We start from the raw sequence: 26,601 nt of genomic DNA, 5'->3' as shown, positions 1-26,601 counted from the left end.
TGTTACCTCGGATCCATAATTCCACCTGCCCCGATAACTTTTTGTCCCCTTGCTTAATGAAAGTCAGTCTAACTCTGCCTTAAGAGTAGTCAATGACTCTACTACCACAACCTTTTCAGAAAAAAAAGCTACAAAAACTCTCGAACTTCTGAGAGAAAAAAAAAAGCCTCATCATGTCGAGGTAACTCCTGGTTTTTAAACAGGGTCACCTAGTTCCATCATCTTGTATAAGAAGACAATTCCTTTGACATTCACCCTGTAAAGACCACTCAGGACTCTATATGTATATTGCGTACTCATCTACAGGTGGCGAGTAAGAACTCAGTGGGATAAATAGCCTCTTTTATGGCTGCAATATTTAAATGACACCACTTCAGAATTAGTATATTTATTGTAAAAGTCTGTGGGTTTCCCTGAAAGTGAAGAAGGCCAAATTAAACATTCTTTAGCGTGAAAATGTGTAACCAACTAGGCTGGGGATACTGCAGCAAGTAACTACCTCCTGACTCCCCCTGAGCCTGTCCACCATCTGCAAGGCACAGTTTGATGGAATGCTCCCCATTTGCCTGGATGAGTGCAGCTCCAACAAGACTCAAGAAGCTTGACGCCATCCAGTTCAAAGCAGCACCCTCTTGATTAGCACCACATTCACAAGCATCCACTCCCTGCTCCACCAATGCTCAATAGCAGCAGTGTGAACTATCTACAAGATGCACCGCAGAAATTGATCAAAGATCCTTAGACAGCACGTTCCAAACCTCTACCCCTTAGAAAGACAAAGGGCAGCAGACACTTGAGAACACCAACATCTGCAACCTCTCCTCCAAGCCACTCACTATCCTGACTTGGAAATGTTTCACCGTTCCTTCACTGTCGCTGGGACAAATTCCTACAGCTCCCTCATGAACTGCACTCTGCATGCTATCTACCACCCTGCCCCCAACTCCCATGGACTGCAGCAATTCAAGATGGTAACTCAGCATTTTCTCAAGGGCAAGTAGGGCTAGGCAATAAATGTGGGTCTAGTCAGCAATGCCTATATCCTGTGAATGAGCAAACAAAAGGATAAAACTGGGCTTCCGTCTACCATTCGTCTTTAAGTACAAGGTGAAATTTGAAAAAAAATCAAAAACCTTGTGCAGAACCTGTCTGCGCCCTTCAAAGGATATTAATGAGTGATAGTCGCAATTCTCTGGATCAGCAGTAATACGGCTACTGCAGAGAAATTTTCACTTCCTCGCAACTAAGAGGAGACCTTGTGGATGCAGAGATTGGAGATAACACATCCTGCCCTAACAGTTGGACAATCCATCTCTGGATTTCCACAGGATTTCCACTCCACACCCATGTCCTTCCAGAAGATGAATAATAACATTTATAGGTCAGGCAGCAAACAAGTCGACTCACAGATGTAACCACTTACAGAAGGAAGCACAATTCACTGAAATCAGTCCAAAGAACCAAAACAACTTGGAAAGAAAATCTTCCATCCCTTCAGCTGAATTCCTCAGCTTGGATACATTTACAAACATTTCTAAAAAAAATTAATTGGAACTTCTAGAATGTGCATATTCATTATTAGTTACTCTCTTCCTCAGAATTGTTGTACATATGTCTTTATTTTTTGTTTGTTGATGGGATGTGGATATTGCTGGCTGGTTGAAAAGCCTGGTGGAAGTCTCTTTTCTTCCAGTGAACACTAATAAAGATTGGGTGATTGAATAAGAAATTCACACTTTGGACCACGCTGAACACAATTCTTCCATCCTACCTTCACATTTCCCCCCTCAGTGTTTCTGAAGGGTGACCCTTCTCCTGTCAAGTACCTATGTCATATGAAACAGATCTCAATTGTTTTCATTCTTATATTAACTCATGGGCTGTGAGCTTTGTCGGAGAGGCTCAGAAGGAGGTGGTGAACTGCTGCAGTCCATGTGGTGTAGGGATACCCACAGTGCTGGTGGGAAAGCTGTACCGACACTGAAGAATTGGTGACCTGATGGTCGGGCGGTGTATGGGAACTTGCAGGTAGTGGTGAAGGTCATAGGTTTGTAACTTGTTTTGCGTCATTTGGAAATCATTTGGACATAATTTCATCCATCTTTTCCCATAGGTGGGAAAATTTCCCCATTTAATCTTTATCTTTATACCTCAATCAACAATCCCTCGCGGGTTATCAAGTCATACTATATTCCTGGGTGGGAGAGCTTGCTGTGTACATATTGCTTCCTGTAGGAGAGGAAAGGACAGATAGTGAAGATGGTAAAAAACTGTTCTCAGTCATGGAAGGGCTGAGAATGGGAGGGCACAGATTTAATGTAGTTGGTGAAAGAAGCAAAAATGTCAGGATGAAAAGTTTTTTCTACAGCGAGTGGTTAAGGTCTGAAATGCATTACCTCAAAGTGTGTTGGAGGTAGATTCAAATGAAACATTCAAAAGTGCGTCATACTGTTATCAGAAAAGGAAAACCATGTGAAGGGACAGGGAGAAAGTCAGTGCTTGGCACTAGGTGAATTGCTAATTTGGAGAGTTGGTCCAGACTTGATGGGCTAAATGGCCTCCTCCTACACACAAATGATTCTGTGATTTATTCCAATTGTTCCTGGTTAAAGGTAATTAAAGTCAATGATTTCCTAAGGCTCTATGTTCCATCCTGACTTGGTGCTTCTGATATTTTATGTAACTCCTTCAACTTGTGCCTCAGAATTGAACAGCATGGAAACCGACTCTTTGGTCCAACTTGTCCATATCCTAAATTAACCTAGTCCCATTTGCCAAGCATCTAGCCTGGATCTCTTTAAACCGTTCCTATTCATAGACTCATCCAGATGCCTTTTAAATATAAAGTTCTCAAAGGACAATGGTTCACATTTAGTGCCTCTCTCACACTAAGAACACAGAAAACCTCTTCAAAAGATACATGGCCTTTGAAAATTCAGTCTGTTAAGACAGTGTATGTTATTGAAACAAGAATGATCGAACTCTGTCATTTGCCCACTGGCCAGTTCACTCAGATTGCTAGAGTGTGGAACAAATAACTCCAAGATCTTTGGTTCAATCCCTGTACTAGCTAAAGCCTTCTCCCTTCCATCCAAGACCAATGGTGACCCTCTTGTGGTACAGTGGTAGTGTCCCTGCCTCTCAACCAAACCAGCATAGGTTCACATCTCACCTGCTCCTCAGGTGGGTAATAACAGCACTGAACAGGCTGATTAGAAAAATAAGTCCAATTCTGTTCTCCATATAACAAAGCATGGCCATGATCACCAATAATAGATGGGGAGATGCTAGGTTAGGTATTCAATTCAGACCCCTGCCCCCAATATAGTCATCATTTCCAAAGCTTCTTTGTTACTTGTATTAGCGGACCCATATGTTTGTCTACAATCAGCTTCATTTGATGTGTATTGTGTATTAGCTGAACAAAAGAAGCAATTCTCTCCACAATATAATCAGAAAGAGTATTTTGAAAGATGCAATATTTCCTAATTGATCTTTTCTTTAATTCAGTCTTGGGATGTGTGTCTCGCTGGCTGGGCCTGCATTTGTTTTCCATCCCTAGATGAACTTGAGAGTGTTACCATCTTGAATTGCTACAGTCCATTAGATATTCCCACATCTGCAGGTCATGACACTTGTTGCTGTTGCTCGATCTGTGTGAGGTTGCTACTTTGAGGTACAATTAGCACTGTTTTCTCAGGCTGATCCAAATGTAATTGCAGCAAATCACCTTCTATGTTGGTAGAAATTGTTTACATCTGAAGTAATTTGTGTCTCTAAGCTGCCACTGTGAGGAGTAAATTGAAATGGGATATTTCTTGCTTAACTGTGACTTAATTAGCTTCATTGTCCCAGTTTGAACGTGGAAGGAAACAGAGACATGTAAGCTAGCTCAGAGCCCGTAACATTGTTTCTAATTCTCTGTGGCTTTCTATCATGTGTGAAGCTCGTGTTGGTTTGGCATCCGACTTTGTTAATCATTCAGGCCATCTTTCCTGTGCTAGCTCTTTGAATGAGCTCTCCGCTTAGTCCCTCTGCCACACTCTCCTGCTAACCATGTGAATGTTTCCTTTGCAAGTATTTATCCAATTCACCTTTCAGATCTGACTCAGCCTGTTTCTGCAACCATTTCAGGTGTACAATAATGATCATCCAGGTCATATCGACTCGCTGTGTTAAAAATATTCTGCTTATATCCTCTTTGGTTCTTCAGTCATTTGTCTTAAGTCTGTAACCTGTTTTCTCTGCTGCTAAGGGAAACTGGTTTGATTTATATTAACTTGATCACAGCCTTTCATAACGTTGGTACCTTGATCAAATCTACCATGAGCCTTCTCTGGTAAAAAGCAAATCATTCCTGGTGTCTCTGGGCCCTCCACAAGTAAGTCCCTAGTTCCTGATATATTCTAGTTGATCTTCTCTTGCTTTACCTTCCAAGGTCCATCCTATAGTGTGGCCTGTCTGTTCATAAACTCATAAGAAATAGGGGTAGGAGGAAACCATTGAGCCCATTAAAACTAAGTCTCCATTCATTTTGATCACAACTGATCCAATTTTTAAAAATTCACTCATGGAATGTGGGCATCACTGACTAGGCCAGTATTTATTGCCCATCCCTAATTGCCCAGAGGGCAGTTAAGAGTCAACCATATTGTTATGGGTCTGGAGTCACATGTAGGCCAGACCAGTTGAGGTTGGCAGAGTTCCTTTCTTAAAGGACATTAGGATTGGTTTTCCCAACAACCCCCAACACTAGTTTCATGGTCATCATTCAAGACTTAATTCCAGATTCATTATTGAATTCAAATTCTACTATCTACTGTGGTGGGATTTGAGCCCATGTTCTCCAGAGCGTTTGCTGAGTTTTGGAATTAATTAGATCAGAGTGGTGCTGGAAAAGCACAGCAGGTCAGGCAGCATCCGAGGAGCAGGAAAATCGACGTTTCAGGCAAAAGCCCTTCATCAAAAATAGAGGCAGGAAGCCTCCAGGGTGGAGAGATATATGGGGGTGGGGTGGGGGCCTGGGGAGAAAGTAGCATAGAGTACAATGGGTGAATGGGGGTTGGGATGGAGGATTAGTTAGTCTGGTGGTAATAACACGAGGCCATTGCCTCCCCAGTTGTGGCTTCAGTACGTATCCTCACCTGCTTCCCCTACCACTCCCCCCCACCTCCAAGCCTCGACTCCCTTGTCAATCAAAAATCTGTCTAACTCAACCTGTTGGACTAGAACCTGGTGTTGTGTGATTTTTAACTTTGTCCACCCCAGTCCAACACCAACTCCTCCAAATCACACCTCAATCTTGGCTACAGTCAAAGACCCAGTCTCTTCTCTTTGTGGGAGAGAATTCCAAAGACTAATGACCCTCTGAGAGAAGAAATTCCTCCTCATTTCCATTTTAATTCGGAGATGCCTTATCTTTCGTGTTGACACCTAATTCTAGAATCAGATAAATGCGAAGTGCTGCATTTTGGGAAAGCAAATCTTAACAGGACTTATACACTTAATAGTAAGTTCCTAGGGAGTGTTGCTGAACAAAGAGACCTTGGAGTGCAGGTTCATAGCTCCTTGGAAGTGGAGATGCAGGTAGATAGTATAGTGAAGAAGGCGGTTGGTATGCTTTCCTTTATTGGTCAGAGTATTGAGTACACGAGTTGGGAGGTCATGTTGCGGCTGTACAGGACATTGGTTAGGCCACTGTTGGAATATTGCGTGCAATTCTGGTCTCCTTCCTATCGGAAAGATGTTGTGAAACTTGAAAGGGTTCAGAAAAGATTTACAAGGATGTTGCCAGGGTTGGAGGAGTTGAGCTATAGGGAAAGGCTGAACAGGCTGGGGCTGTTTTCCCTGGAGTGTCGGAGGCTGAGGGGTGACCTTATAGAGGTTTACAAAATTATGAGGGGCATGGATAAGATAAATAGACAAAGTCTTTTCCCTGGGGTCAGGGAGTCCAGAACTAGAGGGCATAGGTTTAAGGTGAGAGGGGAAAGATATAAAAGGGACCTAAGGGGCACCTTTTTCACGCAGAGGGTGGTACGTGTATGGAATGAGCTGCCAGAGGATGTGATGGAGGCTGGTACAATTGCAACATTTAAGAGGCATTTGGATGGGAATATGAATAGGAAGGGTTTGGAGGGATATGGGCCGGGTGCTGTCAGGTGGGAGTAGATTGGGTTGGGATATCTGGTCGGCATGGACGGGTTGGACTGAAGGGTCTGTTTCCATGCTGTACATCTCTATGATTATGACTCTATTCCTCACATTTTCTCAGAATGTACCTTATCAGAGTCTCTCAGAACCTTAATTGTTTCAATAATGTCTCCTCTCATTCACCGAAGCCTCAGTGAATGTAGATTCAAGTTGCTCAACCTTTCCTGCTTAGATTGTCTCTTCATCCCAGCAATCAGCAAAGTGAACCCCTCTCTGTATCCAAAGCAACTACCTCCTTCCTTTACTGAGGAGTACAGAGCTACGTACTATTCCTCATGCAGTTTCGCCAGTGATCTGTACAGTTTTTCAACAATAGAATGGTATTTTATTGTCACTTGTATTTTTTTTTAAATATAGTATGGTGTTTAAGACACCATACTATGGCAGCTACAGTAATAAAAGAAGGCATAGTTAACAAATGAAATTAAAAAGTTAACACAAAACCTATCTTAGTTCAATTCATGGCTCCTGGGTTTGGGAAAAGACAGTACTGCTGCAGAAATCCAATGAAGCTGTCAGAATGTCCTCCTTTTTTAATCCACCCTCTTTCAATAAAGGTTCCCGTTCCAAATTACTTGCTGCTATGGAATTGACCAGTTAGTTTACATCGCCTCTCCTTATTCTTCCTTTCAAAATGCATTTCTTCACACTTCTGTACATTAAGTGTCATCTGCTGTGTGTCAGCCCATCTCTGTTTCTCTGGAGTCTATAGCTGTCCTTCTCACTACCTATTATGTTTCTATTTATTTTTCAGTTAACAGACTTGTTGTGGTGGCATTTGAGCTATAGTCCCCACTGGCTGCCTGGAGAATTATTCCAGTGGTAGTATCACAATGCTACCATTTCCCACTTTGAGATGATTTGCCCTGCACCCAAGCCAAGGTCATCAATAGAGCACAATTTAATTGTATTTCGTTGTGGGCTTGTCTTGTGCTTTATTCTTTCTTCAATGTATGATTTGACTCAGTGATTTCTAGTCTGAGCAATGTTTATAAGTGATTCTAAGGGATCTGCAAGATTCCTGTTTGGCTTGATCTGTAATATTTTGCAAAAGATATTCCATATTAATCCATTCTTTGCCTTAGTGCATGCTATCTCATGTACTGTACTGCTCAAAGAAAATCAAATTTTGGTTCATGTGATGGCTTAACGTTTTTGTTGAGGATGAGAATAAATTATTGGAAGAAAGCTCATGCTATAACAGATGGTACAAAGTATTTGGTGTCACCATGAATGATCCTGCAGAGAAATGTGTCTCTCTCCTTATCCGTTATGCTCACTGTGTTAATATTTTGTTTGCTGATCTTAAGTAATACTGCATCGACATTGCAAAGTAGCGGTCAGAAAGGCTAAATTCTGGAAACACCAATTCTGTCCAGTGACACACTTCTCCTCGTTTCCACACCATTCCATGGCCTCGTTCCTAACTAGCTCAGTAATCTTCTTCAGCTTTTCAAGTTATCTGTGTCCATCCAATTCTAGCCTCATCAACTCCCCACTTTTGATGTCTTTTCAGACAGAACATTAGGAGCAACCGCGTTACAGCAAAGCTCAACTCCGTCACAGCCCATTTTTCTCATTCCACCATTATGAGGCTTAGTGAGTTTTGAGAAGATTTGTAGCTCAGATTGAGGATCTGGATGTAGGTTTGCTCGCTGAGCTGAAAGGTTCATTTCAGACGTTTTGTCACCATATTAGGTAACATCTTCAGTGGGCCTTCGGATGAAGCTTCATCCGCAGGCTCATTGAAGGTGTTACCTAGTATGGTGACGAAACGTCTGAAAATGAACCTTCCAGCTCAGCGAACAAACCTACATCCAGATTTTGAGGCTTTTATTCCTGGAGTGATGGCCTTGAGTTTCACGTTGACAATGGTTCTCAATGGTTCTTATATTTTCTATCAATTCTTTTGTGAATAAGGGTCTTTGTCTCAGGTTTTAAGAGTTATAAAGGTGAACCAGGGTCTCCTGGGAGAGCTTAGCTATTGAAGAATACATTCACTTGTAGAAAACAGTAAACGTTAATCAATGATAAAGTCCAGACTGATTCATGGGGTGGCAAGACTGATTATTGAAGAGATTCTGGGTCAGTTGGGATGGTTTTCATTGACATTTAGAACATTGAGCAGGAATCTCATGGATATCTAGAGAATTCTAACAGGACTAGACAGGGTAGACATAGACAGGATGTTCCCAATGACCAGGGAGTTCAGAACCAGAGGACATAGTCTAAGTATATGAGGTAGGACTGAGCTGAGGAGAAATTTCTTCAATGGTGGTGAGCTTGTGGAATTCTCTGACACAGAGAATTGAGGCTAAAATATTGAAAGATTTCTAGAAGGAACTAGATGTAGTTGTTAGGGTTAAGGGGATGAAAAGGTATGGAGAGAAAGCAGGAACAGGGGACTGATCATATTGACTGGTGGAGCAGACTCGAAGTAGGCTGAACGGCCTACTCCTGCTCCTATATGCTTCTATAATGAAGGATAGAGTAGGTGTATCCATTTTGGTGCTTCCCCAAGTTGACAACCGTCTTCTTAAAGACACAGTACTTCAGGGGAGCGTTTTAAGACCCACAGTGATGTGCTTGGCCTAGAAATGAGTCTGGCATGACACATCATTTGGGGGTAATTAGGGATGGGCAACAAATGCTGGTCTTGTCAGTGACGCCAATGTCCCATAAAGGAAAGAAATGTGGTTTCATGTCTCGGGGCTACTAGGTGCTTTACATGAAGTGACGGCATGTGGTTATATTAATGCATGTGTGACTTGGTGCACATCTGCTGCCTTCTAAAACTCGTAACAAATGATTGATTTGGTTACTGGTTGTTGACAGGTTTTAACATCAGAGTGACGGAACTTCCGAGCAGGCTTCTGAGGGATTTATGGTCCCACAGCTGTAAAGACCACAGCAACAAGACTCTCCTAAGATACAGAATGAGGAAGCAGACTTTGCACGCTGCTAATTTTTGGGGAGAAAAGACATATATCGTTTTGCAACATCTGTTAAAATGATAATTATTTTAACAGATGTTCCAGCACAATGAGTATAATTTTGCAGCTTGAAGAACAGATGATGTTTATGTTTGTATGGTGAGAAACTGTCTATATTAAATGGGGTCTCTGACTAAGAACAGCAAGAGCAGCCATGCTAATAGTCAGTGATAATCATCCCTACTGCGCAAACAATTTTGCCTTCACCTCCAAGTGATAAGGAATTATACAGAGACTATTCAAAGTAATTCCTTAAATTTCATCATCAGAAAAGGGTTAATGCTTGTTAGGGGACTACTGTCTATGCTTGCCCAAGGCAGGTGAATATGAATTATCAAAAGACATTGTCTCAGTTCTGAAGATGAGTTCTATCTGATTGTTGCTGTACTGTAAAGCACACCATTTCCACACACCTTTCAAGCCCACTTTCCCACGTAGTCACCTCAGGTTTAAACTTCAGACGCACCCTCCTGATCTTTGGCCAGATTGGAGGGTCTCTTTGTTAGCCTGCTCCTGGGCCTGGTCAAGGTGGCCATTGACAGGGTGCAATAGTGGGCAGTTGAGTCGATTGGCTAAGTGGCCAGCCTGCCCCCTTCACATATCTGCAGAGAGGGAGCAAGTAGTACCCATGGTACACTTGGAAATCCTTCTGTGACCAATGGGCACTGCAGCGGTTGATGAAGTACCATCAGCCCCAGAAATTATATTAAGATTTAATGTGTTAAGTATCCTTTAAAGTGTTGCACTTGGGCACAGAGGTGCTACCAATAGTTATTTTGTTTGTTAATTGTTTGCTTAAGAATTGATATCCCTTTCGGTTGGGCCTTTTATTTTCATAATTATTTTAATTAGGATTTAAAAATGGAATTGCCAGAGGAATATTCACCAGTAGTGTGGAATAGGGAGCAACAACCAGGGGTAGGGTGACCAGGAATTAGTTAGCAATCCTGCTGCACGCACCTGCCACCCCATGTTACCAAAAACAAGGACAGCCCCTACATTATCCAAAAGGGGGGGGGGTGCGATCATGAACACTGACACACTCTGAGAGGACCCAGGAATTTTTCCTGAGTTTTGAAACTAAATGAACTCAACTGAACTGCCGAAAACAGTTCTGTTTTCCTGGAAATTGGGTTTTCATTTAGTCTCCAAGGCCAATCTTATGGAAGCTATGTGAAATATTCCCTGGCAACATGTAGCAGAGGAGAAAGCAGTATTGCCAACAAGAGTCGTAGCATTTATTCTTTGCAGATGGCTGGTTTGGAATGGATGAAAGTTTTTGAATGCCTGTTCTTCGACAAATGGCCAAACTCAGATAGTGTATGTGAGCAAGCGCTGACTCTCCCTCACTCAGGGTGGGTAGATTTTAACCCTGCCTAATGCTCCTGTCAGTTTCTCACCATCTCGTTAGCTTGAAGCTGGTCACCTTAGCAACCAGCTGGAAAATGCCAACGTCTGTCTTTAAATGTGTCTTGATAAGGTCTGGCCTGCCGTTTGAGCCAGTGGTGATCACTGGGCATGCTTCATTGTCCAAATGTATCGGGACCAACTCCAAACAAAATTGGCCGAGGGAGAGGAAATGGATGGTAATGGTTAATTAGTAATTTTGTGTGGGCTGGTGGAAGGATGACGGAGTTTTCCAGGAGTCGGTTTTATAGCTCTTGCATTTCTTGATACACGTAAATGATCTGGATCTTGGGGGTGACACAGAACTTGGGCAAATTGTGAACTGTTGAGTTTCAAAAAGGCATCAACAAATTGGCAGGTTGGTGGCAGATGAAGTGCAATGCAGAGAATTGTCAAGTGATATACTTTGGTATGAAGGGTTTGGAGAGGCAGGATAAAATGAAATGTACTATTTTAGAGTGTATAGGAACAGAGAGAGCTGGGTATACATGGTGCAGAAGTTATTAAGGTGGCAGGATAGGCGGAGAGACTAGTTAATAAAATATACAGTACTCTAGGGTTCATTAATAGGGGCATATGTACAAAAGCAGAGTCGGTATGAGGAACTCATATAGGACACTGGTTAGACCTCAGCTAGCGTATTGTACAGTTTTGGGTGCCACATTATAGGAAGGAAGTGAATATAAAAGAGACTAAAGGGCAACTTTTTCATGCAGAAGGTGGTATGTGTATGGAATGAGCTGCCAGAGGTAGTGGTGGAGGCTTGTATAATTGCAACATTTAGAAGGCATCTGAACAGGTATATGAATGGGAAGGGTTTGGAGGATATGGGTGGGTGCTGGCAGGTGGGACTAGATTAGGTTGGGATATCTGGTCGACATGGACAAACTGGACCAAAGAGTCTGTTTCTGTGATGTTCATCTCTATGACTCTATCTGATAGAAGTTGACAGACTCAGGAGGGGGATGAGCAGAGTGGATAGGCAGAAACTAGAAGGCACAATTCAAAGAGTTTTGCCAAAGAAGCATATGGGAGGTGAGAAAATACTTTCTCACACAGTGAGTATCCGCACAGGATCCTGACATTCAGGAGGCCTCTCATGGTCTGTTTGTTGGTCAAGCTCCTCCAGTTTGGTTCATCTTGAGTAGCTAGGGTCCCTCCTGTAACATGAGCAAGCACAGACCATTGTTATGAAACATGTTCTTGTCCTAGAGTCATAATGTGAGTGCTTGGCTGACAGCCCAGACACATATAAAATGATTATCTCAGTGGAGACTGTTTTGGTAACTGGAGATAACTGTCGCCATTTCTTGATTGATTGGTTTAAGTAGTTATAATAAAGTTGCTCTTGCTACAGCCTGTTTTGTCAATGTCATTGGCATCATTACCCAGTGCCATTTGGCCCAACAAGAGTAAACCACCCAGACCCATTCGCCCTTACTAATACACATCCCTGGACACTATGGGCAATTTAGCATGGCCAATCTGCATATCCTTGGATTGTGGGAGGAAACCGGAGCACCCGGAGGAAGCCCACACAGACACAGGGAGAATCTGCAAACTCTACACAGACGGACACTTGAGGCTGGAATCGAACCCAGGTCCCTTCTAGTATGAGGCAGCAGTGGGCCACCGTTCTGCCCTATCCTCCTGCTTGTTCCCTATACCCTCATACATTAGTTTTATTCAAATAATCATTGAATGCCCTCTGAAAAACTCAACCGAATCTGCCTCCACCACACGTGCAGGGAGTACATTCCAGACCCTAATTACTGACTGAGTGAAAAAGATTTTCCCCACTTCATCAATGCTTCTTTTTGCATTTTAAATCTATACCCACTTGTTCTTAATAAAAACTGAAAGAGCTGCAGATGCTGTAAATCAGAAACAAAAGCAAGAATTGCTAGAAAAGCTCAGCAGATCTGGCAGCATCTGTGGAGAGAAATCAGAGTTAATGTTTTGGTCTGAGTGACCCTTCCTAAGATTCTCTCTTGTTCTTGTGCCTTTTACACACGGGAACAGCGTCTCCCTATCTATTCGAAAAACCCCCCTCGTGATTTTGTGAACTTCCATCAGAACTCCTCGTAACCTTCTCCTCTGCAGAAGGAACAGTCCCAATCTCTCCAATCTATCCTCAGAGCTGAACCATTCTTGTAAACAGTTTCTGGTGTTAAGTGATTAACAGAGAGAGCAGTACAGAGGAACCTCGATTATCTGAATGAGGTGGGCGGGCACTATTTCGTTTGGATAATTGATTATTTGGATATTTGATTTTACCTTAACCAAGGGAAGCCATTAAACAAGGGCCTGAACAGCTTCTACGATCGCAAGAGCATTTGTCAGTGTCCGGGAACTCAGTCTCGTGACCGAAAGACAAAAATACCACCTCGCACATGCGTTTACTATCTTGGCCTTTTTTTATGAATGGCCCGATAAAGTGATGGAAATACAGTAAAATGCTTATTTTTGCAAAGGACTGTGTGACTAACCCTTATCTAAATAATATCCAATCGCTGTTGGTTGAGGTGCTTGTGTTTCTTTGTTCTTGCTAACATTTTCACATGTTCTTCAGTACGGGTACATCGAATACACTTACCTCTTTGATGTAACAATTTTGCAGGACCTTGAGATCTTCGAATAGTCCGAAATTCAGATAATTGATATTCAGATAATTGTGGTTCCTCTGTACATCACATAGTTTCATGAGTTACATGGACACAAGGAGCTATGATGAATGTGCTGCAAATTGGAATGGCATTAGGTGTCTGTGCTCTTTGTTACATTAATAGTGAGAAGCTACTAATTGAAAAGCTCTTGCGGACACTATTGGTTCATGCTTTAACTGTTGTTTCAAACTAGCTTTTAGAGTAATTCAGATTTATTTACAGTTAAAAGACAAAAGTTAAACATATTGGAAAATAAGAGAGGCATGAACATTGTCAGAGACAAAAAAACTGCAGTTGCTGGAATCCAAAATAGACAGGCAGGAGGCTGGAAGAACATAGCAAGCCAGGTAGAGTCAGGAGGGACAGGCAGGAGGATTGGGGAACACAGCAAGGCAGGCAGAGTCAGGAGGGACAGGCAGGAGGCTTGGGGAACACAGCAAGGCAGGCAGAGTCAGGAGGGACAGGCAGGAGGCTTGGGGAACACAGCAAGGCAGGTAGAGTCAGGAGGGACAGGCAGGAGGCTTGGGGAACACAGCAAGGCAGGTAGAGTCAGGAGGGACAGGCAGGAGGCTTGGGGAACACAGCAAGGCAGGTAGAGTCAGGAGGGACAGGCAGGAGGCTTGGGGAACACAGCAAGGCAGGTAGAGTCAGGAGGGACAGGCAGGAGGCTTGGGGAACACAGCAAGGCAGGCAGAGTCAGGAGGGACAGGCAGGAGGCTTGGGGAACACAGCAAGGCAGGTAGAGTCAGGAGGTGCAAAAGTCCATGTTTCGGGTGTAACCCTTCTTTAGGACTGAGGGTGGGTGTAGTGGGAGCTGCAGGTTAACATCTGGAAGCTTTTAAATTGATTCATTTGGACGTGACACTGAGTCATTCTGCCTTGTTCTGAACATTTTCCAGTATTCTATCATTAATGCTTGTTTCTTTTATATTTACATGTATTTGATCAATCGCTAAGTTGCAGGAAGAATTTCCTGGTTCTCCAATCTAAGCTGACTCCTCTAAGTGTTCCTTAAATAATCCAGGAAACATAAAGCAGGCACGGTGATCAGTGGTGGTCTTGTGGTATGGGTTGACCCCTTTCTCCCCACCCAAAGGCTCAGGGTCCCACCCCAGGACCTTTACACCTGGAAGGCCAATCAGAGGCCTTTTAGCAGCTAGATGCAATGGTTGGTAAGTGTGGGTTGGGAAAGAAGGAACACGCTCCTCAATTTCCAAAAATCCTAAATAGCAAAACCTTCATTTTGGAGCCATCTCACCAGGATAGTGGGAGTTAGCTGCAGGGAGGGAAATCTCTGAAGCTGCCTGTTGTAGTACTAGGTGTGTGTGCTGGTGAAGCAGCAGCTGTATAATAAACAGCAAGTGCCAAGGCACAAGGACAATAATGTGGGTTCAATTGGTTAATGGTTGGTGTTCCTCTCTCTCTTTTAATGCTATGTAAAAAGCAAATTATCTACAGATGGGAACTCAGCTGTGCCTCATTATTATTTACCCATCCCTCCTGGCCTGTAGGCACTGATGGATTATCACTGCGTGCGAGAATGGTCCTTTGTAATTGGCATCACTTCACAGAGGTTAATAAAATCCATAAGACCATTAGACATAGCAGCAGAAGAAGGCCCTTTCAGTCTGCTCCACTATTCAATGAGAGCATGGCTGGATATTGTGAAATTGGAGAGGGTTCAGAAAAGACTTACCAGGTTATTGCTGGGCATGGAAGATTCCAGATATGAAAATAGACTGGACAGGCTGAGAGTTTTTTTCACTGGAGCGTAGGAGGTTGAGGAGTGACCTCGTAGAGGTTTGTAAAATCATGAGGGGCACAGATAAGGTGGATAGGTTAGATTAGATTCCCTACAGTGTGGAAACAGGCCCTTCAGCCCAACAAGCCCATACCGACCCTCCGAAGAGCAACCCACCCAGACCCATGCCCCTACATTCACCCCTGACTAATGCACCTAATACTATGGGTAATTTAGCATGGCAAGTTCACCCAACCTGCACATCTTTGGACTGTGGGAGGAAACCAGAGCACTCAGAGGAAACCCACATAGACACGGGGAGAATGTGCAAACTCCACACAGACAGTTGCCTGAGGTGGGAATTGAACCCGGATCCCTGGCGCTGTGAGGCAGCAGTGCTAACCACTGAGTCACCGTGCCGCCCCAATGGTCTTTTCTTCCCAGGATGGGGGAGTTCTAAACCAGGGGGCATATTTTTAAGGCAAGAGGAGAACAAATTAAAAAGGAGATGAGAAAACGACTTATTTTACACAGACAGTGGCTCATGTGTGAAATGAATTGTCAGAGAAAGTGGTAGATACAGGTACAGTTACAACATACAACGGGCATTTGGATAAGTTCATGAATAGGAAAGGTTTGGAGGAATATGGGCTAATACAGGCAGATGGGACTAGTTTAGTTTGGGAATAGGATTGGTATGGACTGGTTGGATCGAAGTGTCTGTATCCATGCCGTCTGACTCTATAACTCTATGATAATCCTCAACTCAACCCTCCTGGCTTTTTCCCATAATCCCTGATTCTCTTACTGATTTAAAAAAAGCTCTGTATTTCAGCCTTGAATATATTTAATGACACAGCCTGAGATCACTAGTGAGGTCATTAAGTAAGTTCAAGGCTGAGATAGACAGATTTTTAATCAGGCAGGGAATTGAGGGTTATGGGGAAAAGGCAGGAAAGTGGAGCTGAGGATTATCAGATCAGTTGTGATCTCACTGCATAGCAGATCAGACTTGATGGGCTGAATGCCCTACTTCTGGTACATCTTAAGTCCTTATTGAACTATGTAAGTAAGTATTGAGACAGATGAATTTGTTGAAAGAAGAAAGTTTTAAGACATATGTAAATGGGAGAGGTCAGATTCAGTGAGGGACGAGGCAGCTAAAAACATAGTGCTCGGAGTGCCTGAAATAGAGAAAACAGAGGAAGCCACATTGGGAGGAGTGGATGGATCTTTCCTTATATTTACTCACAGCATCTAATCTAGGCCAGCATTTATTGGTCATCCTTATTTACCCTGGAGAAGGTGGTGTTGAGCTGCCTTCTTCAACCGCTCCAGTCCTTGGGATGCCTGTTAGTGAGAGTTATCACTTTGATCCCAGTGACAGGGAAGGAATGGCGATATATTTCCAAATCAGGCTGGCGAGTGGCTTGGAGGGGAACTTGTAGAACACGATTTCCCATGCCGAGAGTATTGTGCTGGACAAGCACAGCAGGTCAGGCAGCATCTGAGGAGCAGGAAAATCGAAGTTTCAGGCAAAAGCCCTTCATCAGGAAATAGAAACTTCAAGGTAGGCATCCTTGGAAGATGCCCGAAATGTTGTTTCTCCTGCTCCTCGGATGCTGCCTGACCACCTCTGCTTTTCCAGCGCCACGCTCTCAACTCTGATCTCCAGTATCTTCAGTCCTCACTTTCTCTCAGTGGTTTCCCATGTACCTGCTGATCTTGTGCTTCCAGGTGGTAGAGGCTGTGAGTACCTGAGATGCTGTTGAAAGAGCCATGGTGAGTTGCTGCACTACATCCTGGAGACGGCGCACACTGCTGTAATTGTGAGGAGTGAGTATTGAAGGTGGATCTGGTGCCAATCAAACTGGCTGCTGGATGGTGTCAAGCTTTTTGAGTGTTGTTGGATCTGTCCCCATCCAGGCAAGTGGGGAGATCCAAGGGGTTCAGGTACATAATTCTGTGAAGCTTGTATCACATATAAACAGGGTGGTTAAAAAGGCTTTTAGCACACTTGACTTCAGTGCATAGTCTTTTGGTTATAGGAGTTGGGAAGTCATGTTGAGGTTGTATTGGACGTTGGTGAGGCCTCTTCTGGATTACTTTGTCCAGTTCTGGTCACCCTGTGATAGGAAAGAGATTATGAAACTGGAAAGGGGTCAGGAGGGAGTTACTGGGATGTTGCCGGGTATGGAAGGTTTGAGTTATAAAGAAAGGCTGGATAGACTGCGACTTTTGTCACTGGAGCATAGGAGATAGAGAGGTGAACTTATCGAAATTTATAAAACCATGAGGAGTGTAGATAGAGTTAATGGTAGGTGTCTTTTCCCTAGGGTGGGGGATTTCAAGACTAGGGGGCATGTTTTTAAGGTGAGATAAGAGTGATTTTAAAAAGATATGAGGGGCAATTTGTTTACACAGAGGGTGATTTGCATGCGGAGTGAACTTCCTGAGGAAGTAGTGGATTTAGGCACAGTGACAACAGTTAAAGGATATTTAGATAAGTCGACGAATAGGAAAGGTTTGGAGGGATATGGGCCAGGAACAGGCAGATAATTTTGGGATTATGTTTGGCATGGACTAGTTGATCTGAAGGCTCTGTTTCTGTGTTGTATGACTCTGTGGCTCCAAGGCTCTATTCCATCACAATCCTGACTCATTCATTATAGATGGTGGACAGGCTTTGAGGAGTCCGGAGGTGGGTTATTTGCTGTAGTGTTTTTGAGCCTCTGACTTGCTCTTGAAGTCACAGTATTCCACCTGACTAATCCAGTTCAGTTTCTGGTCAATGGTAACCACCAGAATATTTACAGAGGGGGATCCAGTGATGATTATGGTCTTGAATTTCAAGGAGATGGTCAGATTCTCTGTAGAAGGGAGGATTGTATGGTTGGCAGAATTCTCAGGGATCTGGAGTGATGAGGCCATGGAGGAATTTAAAAACCATATAATGGGTATGCACTATTAATAATATAGCACCTTATTTAAAGCTTCCACATATCTTAATACTGGTCACTAAAACTCTTCAGAAGGTATCGGATTTCAAAACTAAGTTGGTATCACCTGAAGTGCCATGATGCATTGTACCAAAGTACTGCCCCTCTCTGCCAATGTTGGTATAGGTAGCTTCTATTTATAGAATAGAATCCCTACAATATGGAAACAAGCCCTTCGGCCCAACAAGTCCACACCGACCCTCTGAAGTGTAACCCACCCAGACCCATTCCCCTACCCTATTACTCTACATTTACCCCTGACTAATGCACCTAACCTACATCCCCGAACACATGGCCAGTCCACCTAACTTGCACATCTTTGGATTCAGTGTCTAACATTTTTAGATTGTGGATTTAAGATTCTGTCAAACTAATGGTATCATCTTTCTGTATTTCTTGCAGGATATTATGCTGGGTGTAATTAGAGCAGAGCTTGAACATAGTTTTATCACTAAGGAATTTTCCACTTCCTCTCTCTGCAGGAAGTAATTGCTCATTGGATAGCAGAGTGTCGAATTGCCATTGAACAAGCCCGGCTTCTTACACTGAAAGCAGCCAATGCAGTCGATACCATGGGAACTGTGGCAGCAAGGAAGGAGGTAAAATGAAACTACCTTGTGCTTGGGAAATCTAAGACAAAGCATCAACTGGGAGAGACAATGGCCTAATGGTATTATCAACCAGACAAAAATGGGTACTGCCGATGCTGGAGATTAGAGTCAAGATTAGAGTGGTGCTGGAAAAGCACAGCATGAGCATTCCTGATGAAGGGCTTTTGCCCAAAATGTCGATTTTCCTGCTCCTTGGATGCTGCCTGACCCCGCTGTGCTTTTTCAGCACCACTCTAATTTTGACTCTAGTGGTATTTTCGCTTACTGTTAGTCCAGAGACCCAGGTAATGTTCTGGGGACCTGGGTTCGAATCCCATCACGGCAAGTGGCGCAATTTGAGCTCAAAAAAAGTCATCTGGAACCAAGAGCCTGCTGATGAAAATGTGCCAATTGTCAGGCTTTCTGTTTACAGGCTCTGGACATTTCTCCCTGGCCTGCCCTCTCACAACCTCAAAACATTCCATTGTGCTGCACAGCTCAAAAAGTATGCTGCATTTTGAACTTCAAGCTGCACAACCTTCCTGCTCCTTCAGCTTTCTGTCAGTCCAGCTTTCATTTCGGTTCATAGTGCCAAAAGAACAAACTACGTGGTCTCTTACCAGATGAAGTCAAATATTTTCCGAGATGTGTTTTTATGGTCTCAAATGGTGGTGGAAGCAGATTGAACTGTAACGTTCCACAATGAATTGAACAAAAACCTGAAAAAAGAAATGTTTACAGTGCTTAGGGCAAGAACAGGGATGTGTTATTGTTTTGGAGCTAATCTCTGTCTGATGTTTATTAACAGAATGACATTTTACAAGCATGCACCTCCTAACTCAAGCACATAGGAACAAACCCTTACTATAACTGAGTGAAAGTCCAATTAATAGCTATCAACTGCATTCATTTTATTAAACTATTGAATGAAGAATGATTTGTGTGGAGAACTCACAGAGGCACAAAGGGTCAAATATCCTCCTACATTGCTGAAAGAATCCATGCCTGTATGCCTGACTCCATGTTGTTTTCTCTCACCTCAGATCGCCATGATCAAGGTTGTTGCTCCACGGATGGCCTGTAAAGTGGTGGACTGTGCCATTCAGGTCTATGGAGCCGGTGGAGTCTCTGAGGATCTCCCTTTTGCGCATATGTGAGTATCACAGAGCAGGTTGGAGCAATTATCACACAAGTCATGTGATACAGTTCAGCTCCTGGACGGCACCGATATACGCAGATAGAAGGTCATGGTAGCTTACGCTATTTTGTTAACACACTGAATCAGACAGCAAATTGGAGGAACAACACCTTATCCTCCAACCTGGGCAGCCTACAGCCCGGAGCACTCAACGTTGAGTTCTCCAGTTTCAAATAGCTTCCCTTCCCATCCCCCGGCACCCTTCCCATCACTTCCAATCCTCTGACCGACCCTTCCTTCCAGCTACCACACAGATTCATTCCTCCCATCCACCAACCAGGCCACACCCTCTGCCTGTGTTCACCTGTCCATACTTCCCCACTCCACCCCTCTCCCCACCCAGAATTCTCCCCCCCCCACCACCACCTTTATCTGCTGCTGCCGCCACACTCACCCCCAGTCCTGAAGAAGGGTGACAACCGAAACATTGACTTCTCCACCTCCTGAGCTGCCTGGCTTGCTGTGTTCTTCCAGCCTCCAGCTTGTCTAGTTTGCTAAGACGAAGCATTAAGATCAAGCCAGAGATTCAGTGACCATTAATAGGTGACTGTCCAATAGAAAGGTCTACTACCGTTTGTACAGGTTATTCTACCAGCCGTGAATGCTGGTCTCTCTGTTTTCTGATGAGTTGTTCCTGCTTAATATATCAATATCTTCACTCTTGGTACCCTCTGCTATTGCCCACGTATCCTCACCCAAAAACTGGGATGACAATTCTGTTCCAGCTGAACAGTGCATGGAGACTGGCTCTCTTTGTGCTTCTCCAACCATTTGCGGCTGAGTTGTGGTGGTTCTCACTTGTCTGGTGATGAGTATAATCGACAGCCTGGAAATGTACCTTCAAGCTTCATCCACAGACCCAGAGGAGCCTCAGCCTTTCACAGTCGGAGTTAATGTGGAAAGTGATTTGAACTTTAGATCACAGCATTAGAGGAGCCATGTTGGGCCCACTCTGAATTAACTAGGTTTATTCACTTGGAAGAGTACCGTGTGTGCTCAACCAGCCATTCTTTGTAAAACCCATAACAAAACATGAGCATACCAATTAGGAGCTGGAGTAGGCCATTCAGCCCCTCAGGCCTCCTCCAATATTCACTCAGATTACAGATAACTTTTTTTTGTTCATTCACTGCTGAAGGCATCACGGCTGGGCCCAGTATTTATTGCCCATCCCTAATTGCCCAGAAGGCAGTTAAGAGTCAACCACATTGCTGTGGTCCTGGACTCACATGTAGGCCAGACCAGGTAAGGATGGCAGATTTCCTTCCCTAAAGGACATTAATGAACTAGGTGGGTTTTTCTGACAATTGACAAAGTCATCGCCTTAATTCCAGATTTTCTGGAATTAAAATTCTACCATCTGCTGTGGCAGGTTTCGAACCTTGGTCCCCAGAACCTTAGCTGGGTCTCTGCATTAGTGGTTCACCGATAATACTGCTTGGCTGTTCCCTTACCCAAACTGAGTGATTTGAGTGTGCACTTTTCTGCATATTCCTATCTATCCCCAATGCTTTTTGACTCCCTTGTTAGTGAAGACTTTATCCTTCTCGGCTGTAAAACCAGTCAGAGACTCTGCCTGCACAAATCTCGAGAGAAGGTTCAGAAAACATTTACAAGGATGTTGCCAGGGTTGGAGGATTTGAGCTAAAGGGAGATGCTGAATAGGCTGGGGCTGTTTTCCCTGGAGCGTCGGAGATTGAGTGGGTGACCTTATAGAGGTTTATAAAGTCATGAGGGGCATGGACAGGATAAATAGACAAAGTCTCTTCCCTTGGGGAGTCTAGAACTAGAAGGCATACGTTTAGGGTGGGTGAGTCCAGAACAAGACGGCATAGGTTTAGGGTGAGAGGGGAAAGATTTAAAAGAGACCTAAGGGGCAACATTTTCACGCGGAGGGTGGTACGTGTATGGAATGAGCTGCCAGAGGATGTGGTGGAGGCTGGTACAATTGTAGCATTTAAAAGGCATTTGGATGGTTATATGAATAGGAAGGGTTTGGAGGGACATGGGCCGGGTGCTGGCAGGTGGGACTAGATTGGGTTGGGATATCAGGTCAGCATGGACGGGTTAGAATGAAGGGTCTGTTTCCATGCTGTACATCTCTATGACTCTATGACTCATGACCAACTGAGAGAAAGAATTTCTTCTTAACTCCACCTTAAATGGGAGATCCCTTATTTTTAAACCCTTGCTTCCCTCCCATGCTAACGAGGGACACATCCTTTCAGAATGCATCCTTTCCTGAAGAAGGGCTGATGCCCGAAACGTCGATTCTCCTGTTCCTTGGATGCTGCCTGACCTGCTGCACTTTTCCAGCAACACATTTTTGGCTCTTCCATCCCATGCTAACGAGGGAGACATCCTTTCAGAATGCAGCCTGCCAAGTTTACTCAGCATCCTGGAGAAACTCAGCAGGTCTGGCAACACCTCTGCAGAATAAAACAGAATTAAAGTTTCGCATTCTGATGGAGGATCATTGAATCAAAATGTTAACTCTGTTTTTCTCTATAGGTGCTACCAGACCTGCTGAGTTTCTCCAGCACTTACTATTTTTGTTTCAGATTTCCAGCATCCACAATTATTGTGTTCATTCCCTCAGGATCTTATATGTTTGAAAAAGCACCCATATCATCCTTCTAAACACTGATGGATACATGCCCATCCTGTATCACTGCCACTCAACCGCCCAGGCAACCATGTTATGATGTGGGCAGGGTAATATTCAGGTCAATAGGCTTGTCAATGAGCCCACCTGACCAATAACTATTGGCAGAAACAATATTGATTTCAGCGCCTGCCCACCTTGTGAATTATGGGGGTAAAATTGCGGCTGAGTGAGTTTGTCTCTGACATATTTTACATATACTATGGACCAGATCAGACACCCTCAAAATACTGTAAGAACGTAATCTAGACCCTAACTTTTTCTTATTTTAACAGCAAATGTAAAATGCTGTGTTCCCGATGCATTGCGGCTGGTCATTCTACTTGATGTTAAGCAAAATGCAATTTATTTAAACACTAGTTAAAATACACCCAAACAAAGAGGAATTTAGAACAACTTAACTCTCTTGGAAACTTAACCGAATAATAGATAGAGTAACTGTTACTAATTTAACTGTTCCACTGTAGTAACATCCCAGAAACACATCCCTTGGCAAAAGGAAGGAACATTCAGACACAGATTCTCATATGCAGTTCTCCAATCTAGGAGGGACATGTCAAAAGAGAAGTCAGAGAGAGTAGCAGCCAAGAGGCGTTCATGGAAGCTCCAACTCTTTGAGATTTTAAAGCTAAACCTAAAACCTATAAGTAGATGAGAAAGTCTCACCTGTGAGATCTGGGTACACCCAGGCTGCTTCCATTGGTCCAACTTGAAAAAGCAACTCAAAGTCTCAAAGCTGTTTACACAAGCGGTCTTCACTTGGCAACTTGCTACCTCTGCCTTACAACTTGTCTTCAACAAAACCAAGACAAAATAACCTCTGGAAAGTCACAGCATTAACACATCACAGACACAGCTATGAGGTGAGCTGGCTTCAGTCAAGGGAGAGGATGGATCAAGATCCTGTTCATCCATACGGAAAGGAAGAAGGGAAAGGCTGTCAGCTGCTACCTCCATCACCAGATTTACACCCACACCAGCAGCAAGGCCTCGGGTACCACCAGTAGGTAATGTCGCAATACACCAGGCCCACTAATAACCAGGCCCATCGATAAATAGGACCACCAATAACCAGCACCCCCCAATAACCAGGCCCCCAATTAACCAGACCCTTCCCAATAACCAGGCCCCCCCAAATAACCAGGCACTTCTCAATAACGAGGTCCCCCAATAACCAGGCCCTTCCCAATAACCAGCAACCCCCTATAGCCAGACCCTTCGTAATAACCAGGTCCCCCAATAATCAGCCCCCCCAATAACCAGGCCCCCAATTAACCAGGCCCTTCCCAATAACCAGGCCACCCCAATAACTAGGCACTTCCCAATACCAGGTCCCCCAATAACCAGGCCCTTCCCAACAACCAGGCTCCCTGCCAATAACCAGGGCCCCCCCATAACCAGGCCCCACAATACCCATGAACCCAAAAACCAGACACCCCAAATTCCAGGCCCACCAATAACCAGGCCTCCAGTGCACCAGGATGTCATGCATAATATCTGCCTGTTTTTCTGCTGGAGGTTATATTGTGCAGCAGGTAGTGTCCCTGTCTCTGAGCTAGCAGTTCTAAGTTTGAGTCCCACTCCAGGCTTTGATGGATAAGGAAGTTGTGTTTGTAACGTCGTCAGACAGGTTGAGGATCAACCTGTAACTCCTTCCAACCCGTGCAAATGGCAGGCAGTGAGAGAGGGGAGATTCCTGGTCATTTGGAGTTTCGCCCATTATTCCAGTCCATAGTTCCAGTCTAAAACAGGCTTGTGAAAGTTGCAAGAGTATGTGCTCTGAATGAACGAGAACACAACACCATTGCTGCCTCTGACATAAGCATAGGGCCTTTACCCAACATTTCCTAGAGATAGCAACGCAAGAATAACCTTTCTCAGAGACAGGTGATGTGAACCCTAACTCCACCTGACCACCTTGTATTCAGATCCTCTTATCTCTTCAACCTGGAAAGTGATGTTGTGATTCCTTAGGGCATTATTCCTTGATATTTTCTCCCTGAATAAGGGTAAGCTCAGTATCTCTGAGATACATCTCTCACTTCCACACTTCTTGGGGAGCTGTGATGATTGCCAGTATAGGGGGCAGGTTGGGCGATGTGTCCACTCTCAGACAGCTATGTGTGGTGTGTGAAAATGTAGACACACTACGTGAACCCCTTGGGGTGTGCCCTCCATACATCCATCTCTAGAACAGAGCGGAATGCCAGGTTCATTTGCAAACTGTTTGTACCTCGTGGTGTTTTTATGCTCACACAGTGGGGGAAATTCTTCTCATCTCAGTCGTGAAAGGTTTACCCTTTATTCTTATGATTTGGAGATGCTGGTGTTGGACTGGGGTGAACAAAGTTAAAAATCACACAACACCAGGTTATAGTCCAACAGGTTTAATTGGAAGCACACTAGCTTTCGGAGCAACACTCCTTCATCAGGTGACTATCACTTGATGAAGGAGCATCGCTCCGAAAGCTAGTGTGCTTCCAATTAAACCTGTTGGACTATAACCTGGTGTTGTGTGATTTTTACCTTTATTCTTAGACTGGCTTGATGCTGACCCGTTGAAATTCAGTGCAGTTTTAGATCCAATGATACTTGGGCATCTATCAGACTACATCAAGTTCTGATGTCTTTCAGGTATTCAATGGTACGCACCCTGCGTATAGCTGACGGGCCAGATGAAGTGCACCTCTCTGCGATAGCAAAACTGGAGCTGAGGGAGCAGCTTAAAAACTCCCTGGCGAAACTATAAGTAATTGTCAGATTGCAAGAGCATCCTGAAGAAGGGCCGATGCCCGAAATGTCGATTCTCCTGCTCCTTTGATGCTGCCTGACCTGCTGCGCTTTTCCAGCAACACATTTTTAAGCTCAGAATGCAAGAGCAGCCAGGCCAGCAGCTGACAGAGATAACATAACGTTGGCCTTCTGTTTTCCAATGCAATGATTGATTGAAGCATCAATTACTGGAAATATTACACATTGAACAATGAACCACCTAACATGTTAATTCAGCATCTGTACACCAATTACATCTGTGTTTCTGCTCTCTTAGCACTGCTGTGTTATAATTTGGAGAATCAACCATTCACGCAGAAGTGATTTATTTCTTTGTGTTTGTAGCGTATATTGGTGGGGAACAAATGTGTCAGAGGAAGCAAAACTGTTGGCATAATGCAGTAATAAAATGATCAAAAGCATGTTGTAGATTTGCATAATATAATTACTGTCAGTAAACTGTGACAATGCAGGGGAAGTAATGAAATCCCATATTCCCTGGCCTATTCTGCTGCTGCTCCTCTGTTTCTTTATTTATCCTGTACATTAATCAGTTTGAAGCAGTTATCGAGGACAGATTCCGCCAGAGCACTCTTCCCACTGCATAGAACCTGGCGTGTTCGAATGTATTAACAACAAACTTGAGTGCCTTTAATGTACTGAGTTAAAAATCACACAATACCAGGTTATAGTCCAACAGGTTTATTTGGAAGCAGTAGCTTTAATGTACTGGAGCATCCGAAGGGACTTCATCAGACATTCATCCAAAAATTGAGGATGTCCCAGCCTCGTGAAGACATATGAGGCTGGATGGTCGGAATTGTGGTCCATCAGATTGATCTGAAGCAGTGTCTGAAAGGAAATGAGAGAGAGCAGGGGAGAGGTTCTCTGGGGTAGTTCCAGGACTTAGGGCCTAGACAGCTGACTATATGACAGGCCGTGGCAGATGGATCAAAATTGGGAATGTAAATAAGGCCTAGAATTGGGCAAGCCACCAAGATTTTTGAGAGGTCATAGAGCTGGGAGTAGATTGCAAAGATGAAGAGTGTTTGAAAATTAGGAAAATAATTGAGATGTTGTCAGTGCAGGAGCTAATACAATGATTATAAATCTCACTTACGCAAAATTATGGTCACTAATCTGCCAGATTTTAGCAAATGTTTCAAAAAACATTTTTCTTCTGTTAATTACTTCCGAGATAGCAGGGGAAATCAATTGACTCGATGCCAAATTCAATCTAATATGCTCCTCTAACACGCGGCTCCAAGGATGTAACTGGTCGTTTGATATGACATGACTTGTTAATGTTTTCACAGGTCGGCTGCCACATTTATTTACCAAAGAATATTGACAGCTTTTC

General features: G+C 43.8%; 1 protein-coding gene across 2 annotated transcripts in view; it reads left to right on the top strand.

Moving 5' to 3' along the window:
• acad11 (acyl-CoA dehydrogenase family, member 11) overlaps positions 1-25,663 on the top strand; it is a 244,274-nt gene extending 218,611 nt beyond the window's left edge. For both annotated transcript variants that reach the window (XM_072560417.1, XM_072560416.1), the window contains 3 exons: positions 18,499-18,615; positions 19,650-19,759; positions 25,104-25,663. In XM_072560417.1, the coding sequence (XP_072416518.1) occupies positions 18,499-18,615; positions 19,650-19,759; positions 25,104-25,218 (342 nt within the window). In that variant the 3' untranslated portion in view covers positions 25,219-25,663. The remainder of the gene's footprint in view (positions 1-18,498; positions 18,616-19,649; positions 19,760-25,103) is intronic.
• Positions 25,664-26,601: the final 938 nt, after the last annotated feature.

The sequence above is a fragment of the Chiloscyllium punctatum genome, chromosome 41, assembly GCF_047496795.1.
Source record: "Chiloscyllium punctatum isolate Juve2018m chromosome 41, sChiPun1.3, whole genome shotgun sequence".
In the NCBI taxonomy this organism is placed as follows: Eukaryota; Metazoa; Chordata; class Chondrichthyes; order Orectolobiformes; family Hemiscylliidae; genus Chiloscyllium; species Chiloscyllium punctatum.
This window is presented reverse-complemented; position numbering and strand designations above follow the sequence as displayed.